The sequence below is a fragment of the Melozone crissalis genome, unplaced genomic scaffold (assembly GCF_028551555.1).
Source record: "Melozone crissalis strain CALT ecotype California unplaced genomic scaffold, PUWL_Pcris_2 ptg000153l_1, whole genome shotgun sequence".
Classification (NCBI taxonomy): Eukaryota; Metazoa; Chordata; class Aves; order Passeriformes; family Passerellidae; genus Melozone; species Melozone crissalis.
This window is the reverse complement of record NW_026535924.1, coordinates 139,237-153,431: the sequence shown is the minus strand read 5'-3', so window position 1 is coordinate 153,431 and position 14,195 is coordinate 139,237. Positions and strand designations below refer to the sequence as shown.

General features: G+C 50.2%; 1 protein-coding gene across 1 annotated transcript; it reads left to right on the top strand.

Moving 5' to 3' along the window:
- The first annotated feature begins 3,424 nt into the window (after window positions 1–3,424).
- Window positions 3,425–12,710, top strand: GLMP (glycosylated lysosomal membrane protein). The gene is made up of 6 exons (XM_054293509.1): window positions 3,425–3,498; window positions 4,617–4,874; window positions 5,088–5,270; window positions 6,554–6,772; window positions 11,012–11,283; window positions 12,497–12,710. The coding sequence occupies exons 1-6, from the start codon at window positions 3,430–3,432 to the stop codon at window positions 12,663–12,665; spliced, it is 1,170 nt and encodes a 389-aa protein (XP_054149484.1). The 5' UTR covers window positions 3,425–3,429; the 3' UTR covers window positions 12,666–12,710.
- The last annotated feature ends 1,485 nt before the right edge of the window (window positions 12,711–14,195 follow it).

Genomic DNA, 14,195 nt, shown 5'->3' with positions numbered 1-14,195 from the left:
ATCTCCAGGCAGGTGTCTCTTTTATTTTGGTGCCATTTCCCCTCAGAGATGATCTCCAGGCAGGTGTCTCTTTTATTTTAGTGCCATTTCCCCTCAGACATCATCTCCGGGATCTCCAGGCAGGTGTCTCTTTTATTTTGGTGCCATTTCCCTCAGAGATGATCTCCAGGCAGGTGTCTCTTCTGTTTTAGGGCCATTTCCCCTCACAGATGATCTCCATGCAGGTATCTCTCTTCTTTTGGTGCCATTTCCCCTCAGAGATGATCTCCAGGCAGGTGTCTCTTCTTTTTTAACGGCATTTCCCCTCAGAGATGATCTTCAGGATCTCCAGGCAGGTGTCTCTTTTCTTTTAGGGCCATTTTCCCTCACAGATGATCCCAGGATCTCCAGGCAGGTGTCTCTTTTATTTTGGTGCCATTTCCCTCAGAGATGATCTCCAGGCAGGTGTCTCTTCTGTTTTAGGGCCATTTCCCCTCACAGATGATCTCCATGCAGGTATCTCTCTTCTTTTGGTGCCATTTCCCCTTAGAGATGATCCCCAGGCAGGTGTCTCTTTTATTTTGGTGTCATTTCCCCTCAGAGATGATCTCCAGGCAGGTGTCTCTTCTTTTTTAACGGCATTTCCCCTCAGAGATGATCTTCAGGATCTCCAGGCAGGTGTCTCTTTTCTTTTAGGGCCATTTTCCCTCAGAGATCATCTCCGGGATCTCCAGGCAGGTGTCTCTTTTATTTTGGTGCCATTTCCCTCAGAGATGATCTCCAGGCAGGTGTCTCTTTTCTTTTAGGGCCATTTTCCCTCAGAGATCATCTCCAAGATCTCCAGGCAGGTGTCTCTTCTTTTTTAATGGCATTTCCCCTCACAGATGATCTTCAGGATCTCCAGGCAGGTGTCTCTTTTATTTTGGTGCCATTTCCCTCAGAGATGATCTCCAGGCAGGTGTCTCTTTTCTTTTAGGGCCATTTCTCTCCCAGGTCCTGATCCCTTACCTTTATAACATCCCCGAGGGTTTGCATGGCGAGGAAATGACTTTTCCTGGCATAGCTGATGGATGTAACATCCCTGTGCTCCCTTCTCCAGGCATTTCTCCTCCATCATCATCCCTTTCCCTTGTTCCCTTTGGTTTCTCCTCCAAGCAGGTGTTTTAACCCCACATGTCCCCCCAGTACTGTCCCATTTTTGATACCTTCTTCCTAAGGGATGTTCTGTGCATCCACAGGTGGATGCTCCTCTGGAGATCCTAGAACCGACAAAAAGGGTGGAATGCTTCTCTGGCAACTCCAGAACTGGAAAAAAAAGGTGGAATTCTACCATGGCAACTCTGGAAACAAATAAAACCAGTGGGATGAGCCCATGGCAACCCTAGAATTGGCAAAAATGGTGGAATGATTCTGTGGTGACCCTAGAACCCACAGAAATGGTGGAATGATCCTGTGGTGATCCTAGAACCAATAAAAAGGGTGGAATTCTACCATGGCAACCCTAGAAACAAATAAAACCAGTGGGATGATCCCATGGCAACCCTAGAACTGAAAAAAATGATGGAATGATTCTGTGGTGACCCTAGAACCAACAGAAATGATCAAATTGCTCCTCTGGAACCCAAGAACTGGAAAAAAATGGTGGAATTCTCGTCTCGTATCTGTAGAGCCAACAATAAAAGTGGAATGCTCCACTGGAAATCCTAGAACCGACAAAAAGGGTGGAATGCTCCTCTGGCAGCTCCAGAACTGGAAAAAAAAGGTGGAATTCTACCATGGCAGCCCTGAAAACAAATAAAACCAGTGGGATGAGCCCATGGCAACCCTAGAACTGAAAAAAATGATGGAATGATTCTGTGGTGACCCTAGAACCAACAGAAATGATAAAATTGCTCCTCTGGAACCCAAGAACTGAAAAAAAAAAATAGGTGGAATTATCCTCTGGCAACCCTAAAATTAAACAAAAAATAAAATTAAATGCTCCCCTGGCAACCCTAGAATAAACAGAAACAGTGGAATGATCCCATGGCAACCCTAGAACTGACAGAAATTATGGAATGCTCCCCTGGCAATCCTAAACCCAACAAAAAACAATGAGATTCTTGTTTGACAACTCTAGAACCAAGAAAAATTCTGGAATGTTCCGCTGCCATCCCTAAAATCAACAAGAAATGGTGGAATTCTCACCTGGAATCTCCTTTCCCACAGGCAATAAAACCTGGGTTTTATTTAAGGTGGACACCTCTGATCCTTGAGGAATTTTTCACCCTCGTGGCTTCCCAAAGCCACCCTGGATCCAGCAGGGATCAAGGTGGAGGAGATGTTGGGCTCCTCCAGGAGCTCCCAGAATTTGGGGTTCGGGTTTATCTGTAAAGGGTTTGGGGTTCAGGTTTATCCCTAAGTAAATTTATCATTTCTGGCTGATTGTTCATGATGGGGGGTGACAAAACCTCCTGAGTTTGGGGTTATGAGCACCCCAGATCCAGCAGGGATCAGAGTGGAGGAAGAGTTGGGTTCCCCCAGGAGCTCCCAGAATTTGGGGTTCAGGTTTATCTCTAAATAAATTTATCATTTCTGGCTGATTGTTGATGTTGGGGGGTACAAAACCCCCCGGGTTTGGGGGCTCTGAGGGGTCTGTGCCAACACCAAAAGCTTTGGGGAGCCCAAGGACGGGGGCTGCACTTCAGGGGGCAACAAAAATATGGGCAATGTGGGGGTCTTTGGTGTCCTGGGGGATGGAGGTGGGGTCTCTCGGGGATTTGGGGGTCTCCAAAGTATGGGGCAGTGAAGGTGAGGGGTTTCTGGATGGGGGTCTCTGCTGAATGGGATGATGAAGGAGAGGGGGTCTCCACAGGGTGGGGGTCTCAGGTGCCCTGTGGGAGGGAGATGGGGGTCTCTGCTCGGTGGGATGATGAATGAGTGGGGGTCTCCACTCCACAGCATGATGGACACGGGGGTCTTGGCCGCCCTGGGGCTCGGAAGGGGCTCAGCGCACACGGGGGCAGAAGCAGAACGGCAAACCCCGAGCGGTTCCTGTCTCCATCCACATCCCGCGCCCAGCGGCGCTCACAAGGGCTCCTTTAGCGTGCGGGGCGGTCCCGGGACGGTTCCGGGCCGTACCGGGGCCGTTCCAGGGCGGTCCGCGGGCGGTCCCAGGGCGGTTCCCGGGCCGTTCCAGGGCGGTCCGCAGGCAGTACCGGGGCGGTCCCAGGGCGGTTCCCGGGCCGTTCCAGGGCGGTCCGCAGGCAGTACCGGGGCGGTCCTGAGGCGGTTCCAGGGCGGTTCGCGGGCGGTCCCCGGGCGGTTCCGGGGCCGTTCCAGGGCGGTCCGCAGGCAGTACCGGGGCGGTCCTGAGGCGGTTCCGGGGCGGTCCTGAGGCCGTTCCTGGGCGGTTCCCGGGCGGTTCCGGGGCGGTTCCGGGGCGGAGCCGTGGCCGGGGCCGGTGGCGCCATGGCCGCCGCTGCGGGGCTGGCGCTGCTGGCGCTGCTGGCGGCGGCCGGGGCCGAGCGGGGCCGGAAGGTGAGCGGGGCTACCGGAGCTACCGAGGGTACCGGGGGTACCGGGGCTGGGTGGGCCGGGTGCGGAGCTCAGAGCTCGTCCCGCGTTGCGGCGATGGCTGAGACCTCCCCCGTGTCCCCTCCTGGGATCTCGGAGTGCGGGGACACCGGGGTGACCCAGCCAGGGACATCCCGGTGGGTGCGGGTGGGACTCTGTGCTCGCCTGGGGCAGCTCTGCCACCCTCGGTGCTGAGGGGAAACTTGTGCGCTAGTTTGTGGGATAGAAACTTGTGGGATAGTTTGTGGGATAGAAACTTCTGGGATAGTTTGTGGGATAGAAACTTCTGGGATAGTTTGTGGGATAGAAACTTTTGGGATTGTTGTGTTCTCGGGGGATCCTGTCCGGAGCAGGGGCTGGGCTGGACCCGCTGGGGCTCCAACCTTGCGGGGCTTGGGGGAAAAGGGGCTCCCATGTGGGGCTGGAGCTGAACCAGCCCTCGCTGTGTCCTGGCTGACCCCGCCCTGTCACCCCTGTCCTGCGGCGACATGTCCCATGTGTGTCCCTTTGTCCTGATGCAGTGGGACCAGCGTGGCTGTGGGGTGGGAAAGGGGCTTTGGGGTGGGATGGGATGGGGATGGGGCTGTGACGTGGGAAAGGAAGGGGCTGTGGGATAGGAAGGGGCTGTGGGATTGGAAAGGGCTGTGGGATGAGAAGGGGCTGTAGGATGGGATGGGAAAGGAAGGGGCTGTGGGAAGGGGCTATGGGATGAGAAGGGAAGGGCCATTAGGATGGGAAGGGGCTGTGGGAAAGGAAGGGGCTGTGGGATGGGAAGGGGCTGTGGGATGAGAAGGGAAGGGGCTGTGGGGTGGGAAAGGAAGGGGCTGGGGAAGGGAAGGGCCATTAGGATGGGAAGGGTCTGTGGAAAGGAAGGGGCTGTAGAAGGGGAAGGGGCTGTGGAAGGAAAGGGCCATGAGGATGGGAAGCAGCTCAGTGTTGTGAAATGCTGACCAAGCGTGTTGAGCAACACCAGGGCTGCAGAGTCACGGGAGCCCGGGCAGCTGCAGTGTCCCATCCTCCTGTCACACTGGGGCTGTCCTGCTGGGCTCAGAGCCACCCCCAGCCCCGTCCCTGCCCCGCAGGTGTCCATGGAGTACAACCCTGGCTGGAACAGCTCCTCTGTGAACCTGCTGCACGTGCGGGCGGTGGGGCCTGAGGACACCCTGCACTACGTCTGGAGCAGCATCGGGGCCCCTTCTGTGCTCCTGGTGGCCACGCGGAGCCCCAGCAGTGCCCTGAGGGTCAACTGGACCCAGCTGCTGTCACCCAGTCCTGCTGGGGCCGTCTGGATCGACCCTCCCGACAGCGTGGTCTATTCCACAGCCGTGGTGTTCACCAAGGTACTGCTGGCAAGGGGCTGCTCTGGGACAGCTGGGGGTGCCGAGGGTCCCTGGGCAGCTTCCCAGCTCCAGGGAAACCCCCTCCATTCCCATTCCCATCCAGGGCAGTGTCGGAGCTGCTTGGCTGAGGCAGCTCTGCCCCGTTCCCTGGATCACAGCACACTCCCCCGTCCTGCCGGTGCTCCCAACCCCTCTCCCCTCCCTTCCCTGCAGCTCTTCGAGTTCAGCGAGGCCAAACCTTTGGGAGAGCTCTTCTACCCCACCTACGACCTGTCCGAGTTCTCCTGGGAGAGCCTCAACCACACTCTGAACCACACGGCCCTGACGGCCGAGCTCAGGGGGGTCCCGGCCAGCGACCCCGGCGGCGCCTTCGCCAACGGCAGCCTGGCATTCCGGGTATGGCAGGGGCAGGGGGCGCGGGCAGGGGGCTGGGGCCACGTCCAGGGGGCAGGGGGCACAGGCAGGGGGCTGGGGGCATGTCCAGGGGGCGGCAGGCACTGTCCCACTGTCCCTCTGACCTTCGCTGTCCCCCTGACCCCTGCTGTCCCTCTGTTCTCTGTCCCTCCCTGTCCCTCACCGTCCCCATGTCCCTCACTGTCCCTGGCTGTCCCTGTGCCCCGTGTCCCTTGCTGTCCCTCACTGTCCCTCTATCCCTTGTCCCTGTGCCCCGTGTCCCTCGCTGATTGCTGTGCTCTTTGTCCCTTTCTGTCCCTCGCTGTCCCTCTGTTCTGTGTCCCTCGCTGTCCCTCCATCCCTCACTGTTCCTCGCTGTCCCTGTGCCCCGTGTCCTTCACTGTCCCTTGGTGCTCCTCACTGCCCCTTGCTGCCCCTCACTGTCCCCCTGTCCCTCACTGTCCCTGTGTCCCGTGTCCTTCGCTGTCCCTTGCTGCCCCTTACTGTTCCCCTTTCCTTCGCTGCCCCTCCCTGTCCCTCACTGCCCCTCGCTGTCCCTGTGCCCCGTGTCCCTCAATGTCCCTCTTGTCCCTCACTGTCCCTCTTATCCCTCTCTGTCCCCCTGTCCCTGGCTGTCCCTGTGCCCCGTGTCCCTCGCTGTCCCTTGCTGTCCCTCACTGTCCCTGGCTGTCCCTCTGCCCTGTGTCCCTCACTGTCCCTGTGCCCCCTGCTCCTCACTGTCCCTGTGCCCCGTGTCCCTCACTGCCTCACTGTCCCACTGTCCCTCTCTGTCCCCCTGACCCTCACTGTCCCTCTGTCCCCTGTCCTTCACTGTCCCTGTGTCCCTCTGTCCCTGGCTGTCCCTGTGCCCCGTGTCCCTCTCTGTCCCTCACTGTCCCTGGCTGTCCCTGCCCCCCTGACCCTCACTGTCCCCGTGCCCCGTGTCCCTCGCTGTCCCTGCTGTCCCTCACTGCCCCCGTGCCCTGTGTCCCTCGTTGTCCCTCGCTGCCCCTCACTGTCCCCGTGCCCTCTGTCCCTCACTGTCCCTGCTGTCCCTCACTGCCCCCGTGCCCTGTGTCCCTCACTGTCCCTTGCTGCCCCTCACTGTCCCTGTGCCCTCTGTCCCTCACTGTCCCTCACTGTCCCTCGCTGCCCCTCACTGTCCCTGTGCCCTCTGTCCCTCACTGTCCCTCACTGTCCCTCGCTGCCCCTCACTGTCCCTGTGCCCTCTGTCCCTCACTGTCCCTCGCTGCCCCTCACTGTCCCCGTGCCCCGTGTCCCCTCAGGTGGCAGCGTACGAGGGCAGCGGCCGCGCGGTGCGGCTGCCGCGGCTGCTGCACACGGCGGACAGCTCGCAGCTGCAGTTCGTGCTGGCCGGGGTGCTGCCCCGCGGGAACGGCTCCCGCTTCGTGCTGCAGCTGGCCGCGCTGGAGCCGCCGGGCACGCAGCGGCGCCTGCGGGCGCGGAGCTCCATCGACGACGAGTACGCGCCCAGCGTCTTCCAGGTGAGCCGGGAGGGCCTCTCAGTCAATAAACTGATCGATTAATCCGTCTGGTAATTGATATTCATCTATCTGATAGATTGATATTAGCTAGAGTAATAGAAACTAATAGAATTGATATTCATCTATCTGATAGATCGATATTAGGTAGAGTAATGTAAGCTAATAGAATTGATATTCATCTATCTGATAGATCGATATTAGGTAGAGTAATATAAACTAATAGAATTGATATTTGTCTATCTGATAGATTGGTATTAGGTAGAGTAATATAAACTAATAGAATTGATATTCATCTATCTGATAGATTGATATTAGCTAGAGTAATATGAACCAATAGAATTGATATTCGTCTATCTGATAGATTGATATTAGCTAGAGTAATATAAACTAATAGAATTGATATTCGTCTATCTGATAGATTGATATTAGCTAGAGTAATATAAACCAATAGAATTGATATTCATCTATCTGATAGATTGATATTAGCTAGAGTAATATGAACTAATAGAATTGATATTCATCTATCTGATAGATCGATATTAGGTAGAGTAATGTAAGCTAATAGAATTGATATTCATCTATCTGATAGATCGATATTAGGTAGAGTAATATAAACTAATAGAATTGATATTTGTCTATCTGATAGATTGGTATTAGGTAGAGTAATATAAACTAATAGAATTGATATTCATCTATCTGATAGATTGATATTAGCTAGAGTAATATGAACCAATAGAATTGATATTCGTCTATCTAATAGATTGATATTAGCTAGAGTAATATAAACTAATAGAATTGATATTCGTCTATCTGATAGATTGATATTAGCTAGAGTAATATAAACCAATAGAATTGATATTCATCTATCTGATAGATCGATATTAGCTAGAGTAATATGAACTAATAGAATTGATATTCGTCTATCTAATAGATTGATATTAGCTAGAGTAATATAAACTAATAGAATTGATATTCGTCTATCTGATAGATTGATATTAGCTAGAGTAATATAAACCAATAGAATTGATATTCATCTATCTGATAGATCGATATTAGGTAGAGTAATATAAACTAATAGAATTGATATTCATCTATCTGATAGATTGATATTAGCTAGAGTAATATGAACTAATAGAATTGATATTCGTCTATCTAATAGATTGATATTAGCTAGAGTAATATGAACTAATAGAATTGATATTCGTCTATCTGATAGATTGATATTAGCTAGAGTAATATGAACCAATAGAATTGATATTCATCTATCTGATAGATTGATATTAGCTAGAGTAATATAAACTAATAGAATTGATATCCATCTATCTGATAGATTGATATTAGCTAGAGTAATATGAACTAATAGAATTGATATTCATCTATCTGATAGATTGATATTAGGTAGAGTAATATAAACTAATAGAATTGATATCCATCTATCTGATAGATTGATATTAGCTAGAGTAATAGAAACCAATAGAATTGATATCCATCTATCTAATAGATTGATATTAGCTAGAGTAATAGAAACTAATAGAATTGATATCCATCTATCTGATAGATTGATATTAGCTAGAGTAATATGAACTAATAGAATTGATATTAGTCTATCTAATAGATTGATATTAGGTAGAGTAATATAAACTAATAGAATTGATATTCATCTATCTGATAGATTGATATTAGGTAGAGCAATATAAACTAATAGAATTGATATTCATCTATCTAATAGATTGGTGTTAGATTAATAAAAATTAATACAATTGATATCAATTTAGCTAATATTAATCTATTAGATAGATTAATATAAATTCTATTAATTTATATCAATCTAAAATCAATCTATTAGATTAATATCAATGAATAGAATTGATATCAATCTAATATCAATCTGTCTAAAATCAATCTATTAGATAGATTAATATCCATTAATAGAATTGATATTAATCTGTCTCATATCAATCGATTAGATCCATTAATAGGATTGATATTATTCTGTCTGCTATCAATCCATTAGATAGATCAATATCCATTAATAGAATTGATATTAATTAATCTACTACCAATCCATTCGATCGATCAATATCCATTAATAGAATTGATACTAATCTATTATCAATCCATTTGATAGCTCAATATCCATAAATAGAATTGATATTAATCTGTCTCATATCAATCGATTAGATCGATTAATAGAATTTCTAATCTATCTACTACCAACCCATTAGGTAGATCAATATCCGTTAATAGAATTTATATTAATTGATCTACTACCAATACATTTGATAGATCAATATCCATTAACAGAATTGATATTAATCTATTGTCAGTCTATTAGATAGAATAATATCCATTAATAGAATTGATACTAATCTATTGTCAATCCATTAGATAGATCAATATCCATTAATAGAATTTATATTCATCTATCTAATAGATTGATATTAGATTAATAGAATTTATATTAATCTAGCTAATATCAATCTATTGGATAGATCCATATAAATTAATAGAATTGGTATTAATCTGTCTAATATCAATCTATTACAAAGATTAATGTCCATTAATGATCTACTTGATATTTATCTAATATCAATCTAGCTAATATTAATCTATTAGATAGATCCATATCAATTAATAGAATTTATAATAATCTAATAATAATATAGATTATAATATAATAATAATATATATTATAATAATTTATAATATATATTATAATAATTTATAATATCTAATATCAATGTAGCCAATATCAGTCTATTAGATAGATAATTTCAGGGATGGCCCTCAGTCAATTAACTGATCGATTAATCAATATGTTCATTGATATTGTCTATCCAATAAATTGATATTAGCTAGAGTAATATAAACTAATAGAACTGATATTAATCTATGTAATAGATTGACATTAGACTAATAGAATTTATATTTAGCTAATATTAATCTATTACATAGATTAATATAAACGAATAAAATTGATATTAATCTAGCTAATATAATCTATTACATAGATTAATATCCATTAATGATCTACTGGATATTTATCTAATATCAATCTAGCTAATATCAATCTATTAGATAGATCAATATCCATTAATAGAATTGATATTAATCTGTCTAATATCAGTCTATTAGATAGATCAATATCCATTAATAGAATTGATATTAATCTATCTACTACCAATCCATTCGATACAATAATATCCATTAATAGAATTGATATTAATCTATCTGCTATCAATCCATTAGATAGATCAATATCCATTAACAGAATTGATATTAATCTATCTATTATCAATCCATTCGATAGATCAATATCCATTAACGGAATTTATATTAATCTGTCTCATATCAATCGATTAGATCGATTAATAGAATTTCTATTCATCTATCTACTGCCAATCCATTAGATAGATCAACATCCATTAATAGGGATGATATTCACCTACAATCAATCCATTAGCTAGCTCAATACCCATTATTAGAACGCACAGGAATCGCTGTCCTGCTGCCCCGGTGACCCCCTGTCCGTCCATCCGTCTGTCCGTCCGTCTGTCCGTCCGCAGGAGCTGTCTCTGGTGGCCGAGCCCCCGAACGGCACTGGTGGCTCCACGCTGTCCTTCCTGCCGTGACATTAATCTGTCTCATATCAATCTATTAGATCCATTAATAGAATTTCTATTAATCTATCTACTATCAATCCATTCGATAGATCAATATCCATTAATAGAATTGATATTAATCTGTCTATTAGATAGCTCAATATCCATTAACAGGGATGATATTCACCTACAATCAATCCATGAGCTAGCTCAATACCCATTATTAGAACGCATAGGAATCCCTGTCCTGCTGCCCCGGTGACCCCCTGTCCGTCCATCCGTCTGTCCGTCCGCAGGAGCTGTCTCTGGTGGCCGAGTCCCCGAACGGCACTGGCGGCTCCGCGCTGTCCTTCCTGCAGTGATATTAATCTGTCTCATATCAATCGATCAGACCCATTAATAGAATTTCTATTAATCTATCTACTATCAATCCATTCAATAGATCAATATCCATTAAAGGGATGATATTAATCTACAATCAATCCATTCAATAGCTCAATATCCATTAACAGGGATGATATTCATCTACAATCAATCCATTAGCTAGCTCAGTACCCATTAGCAAAACGCACAGGAATCGCTGTCCTGCTGCCCGGTGACCCCCTGTCCATCTGTCCGTCCGTCTGTCCGTCCGCAGGAGCTGTCGCTGGTGGCCGAGCCCCCGAACGGCACCGGCTCTCCTCTGTCCTTCCTGCAGTGGAAGGCGGCCGCCTACGGCTCGCCCAGCCCGCGGCGCGAGGACGGCGTGCGGTGCCGGGCCGGGGCGCTGCGCGCGGCCAACGGGAGCCTGCCCGCGGCCGCCGTGCCGCGCGCCTTCCTCGGGGACACCGGCTGCGCCCTCAGCGTCCTCAACGTGACCTTCGGCGGCGAGGAGGGACACGTCTACCAGGAGAGGAGGTACCTCAGCTGGTGAGTCTGGGGGCTCTGAGGGGTCTGGGGGGTCTCAGATGGTGAGTGAGGGGTCTGGGGGGTCTGGGGGGGTCTCAGATGGTGAGTCAGGGGCGTCAAGGGGTCTGGGGGGTCTCAGCTGTGAGTGAGGGGTCTGGGGTACCTCAGATGGTGAGTGAGGGGTCTGGGGGGTCTCAGATGGTGAGTCAGGGGATCTGAGGGGTCTGGGGTATCTCAAATGGTGAGTCAGGGGTCTGGGGGGTCTCAGATGGTGAATGAGGGGTCTGGGGGGTCTCAGATGGTGAGTGAGGGGTCTGGGGGGTCTCAGATGATGAGTCAGGGGATCTGAGGGGTCTGGGGTATCTCAAATGGTGAGTCAGGGGTCTGAGGGGTCTGGGGTACCTCAGATGGTGAGTGAGGGGAGTCTGGGGTACCTCAGCTGTGAGTGAGGGGTCTGGGGGGTCTGGGGTACCTCAGATGGTGAGTGAGGGGAGTCTGGGGTACCTCAGCTGTGAGTGAGGGGTCTGAGGGGTCTGGGGTACCTCAGATGGTGAGTGAGGGGAGTCTGGGGGGTCTCAGATGGTGAGTGAGAGGTCTGAGGGGTCTCAGCTGTGAGTCAGGGGTCTGGGGTACCTCAGATGGTGACTGAGGGGGTCTGGGGGGTCTCAGCTGCGAGTGAGGGGGCTCTGAGGGGTCTCAGGGGGTGCTGCTGGTGCAGAGGGCTCTGAGGGGATGTTCCTGGTCACTGACCACGTGCAGAGGGGTCTGAAGGGTCTGAGGGGATGTTCTGGTCACTAAAGACGGGCAGAGGGGTCCAAAAGGATAATCCTGGTCACTGACAATGTGCTGAAGGGTCTGAGGGGATGTTCTGGTCACTAAGGATGTGCGGAGGGGTCTGAAAGTTCTGAAAGGATGTTCCTGGTCACTAAAGATGTGCAGAGGGGTCTGAGGGGGTGCTGCTGGTCCAGAGGGGTCCAACAGGATGTTCCTGGTCACTAAGGATGTACAGAGGGGTCTGAGGGGACGTTCCTGGCCACTAAGGCTGTGCACTTTGGGCCCTGGCAGGTCTCAGGGTTTCCCTATTCAGTATCAATCTCCATTCCAAAGTCAGGGTTCCCCTCTAATCCTGCAGCAAAGGCTCCACAGCTCCTTGAGCAGCCTCACCCTGGCCTGACCCCTCTCCCCCCGGGACGGAGCCCACCCTGCCCTGATCGGTGCCATCCCCCCTTTGCAGGTCGGTGCTGCTGGGCTTCGGGGAGCCCCCCAGGGACAGCTTCTCCCCTCTGGTGATCTCCATCACGGCCGTGGCGCTGGGCACGCCGCTGGCCATGCTGCTGCTGGGCAGCTGCCTGCTGCTGCTGGCACAGAGACGGCGCTACTCGGAGTACGAGCCCATCAACTGAGGGGGCCGGGCCGGAGACCCCCGGGATCCTCCCCTCAAATCCTGGATCCTCCCATTCCGGATCCTCCCATTCCCGGGATTCCCGGATTCCCTTCCCGGGAGTGGCCGTGGCTGTGCCGCCCCCTCTGCCCCCCGAGGGGACCGGGGGACGCCTGCAGGTGCCCCCTCACCCCTGTGTCCCCCTGCCCAGTGCCGCTGCTGCGCTCCCTGCCCGGGTTTTTCCTGATCCACGCAGCAAAGGGAAGCGATGGGGGGAGTTTGGTCAGGGAAATCCTCCTCTTCCTCTTCTCCTTTTCTCCTTCTCTTCCTCCTCCTTCTTCTTTTCTCCTTGTCTTCCTCTTCTCCTCCTCCTCCTTTTCTCCTCTTCCTCCTCTTCCTTTTCTCTTTCTCTTTCTCCTCTTCTTCTTTTCCTCCTCCTCCTTTTCTACTCCTCCTCCTCTTCCTCCTCTTCCTCATCATTCTTTTCTCCTTCTCTTCCTCCTCTTCTTCTTTTCCTCCTCCTCCTTTTCTCCTCTTCATCCTCCTCCTTTTCTCCTCCTCTTCCTCCTCTTCATCTTCTCCTCCTCTTCTTGCTCCTCCTCCTCCTCTTTTTTCCTTCTTCATCTTCTTCTCCTCCTCCTCCTCCTTTTCTCCTTCTCTTCCTCCTCTTCTTCTCCACCTCCTTTTCTCCTCTTCCTCCTCCTCTTCCTTTTCTCTTTCTCTTCCTCCTCTTCATCTTCTCCTCCTCTTCTTCCTCCTCCTCCTCTTTTTTGCTTCTCTTCCTCCTCTTCTTCTTTTCCTCCTCCTCCTTTTCTACTCTTCCTCCTCTTCCTCTTCCTCCTTTTCTCCTTCTGTCTTCCTCTTCTTCTTTTTCCTCCTCCTCCTCTCCCAAGGGACACAACCACTGCTGGCCAAGGACTGTCCCCAGTGCCACACCCCGGGCTGCTCCAGCCCCGCTCCTGCTCCCAGCACACCCCAGCAGCTCCTCCCTGCTCCCCGTTCCTGCTGGGACCCCCAGTGCCGGTCCCAGCACTGCTCAAGCTCAGGTGTGTCCTGCGGGGCCCTGCAGGGCTGGATCCCAGCTCTGCCCGTGGCCCGGAGCTCCTCGGGGCTCTCACAGGGATCTGGGGCCCTGCTGGCTCCGGGTTCTCCATCACTGACTCGTCTTCAACCAAATAAAGTGGATTTCTAGACACAGGTTCCTGTGGGAATGCTGTGCTGGGGGCGAGGAAGCGGAGGAGGAGGGCAGCTCCTGGCAGGGTTGGGACAATGCTGGAGCTCAGCAGGAGCCTCTACCCTGGACTGAGGTGTGGGATTTGGGGATGGGCTGTAGCTTCAATTGAGCAGGGGGTTCCCTTCAGCTTGAGCTCCTCCTCACACGGATCTGGGGCCCTGCTGGCTCTGAATTCTCCATCACTGACTTGTCTTCAACCAAATAAAGTGGATTTCTAGGCACAGGTTCCTGTGGGAATGCTGTGCTGGGGGCGAGGAAGAGGAGGGCAGCTCCTGGCAGGGTGCTGGAGCTCAGCAGGAGCCAAGGGACTGAGGTGTG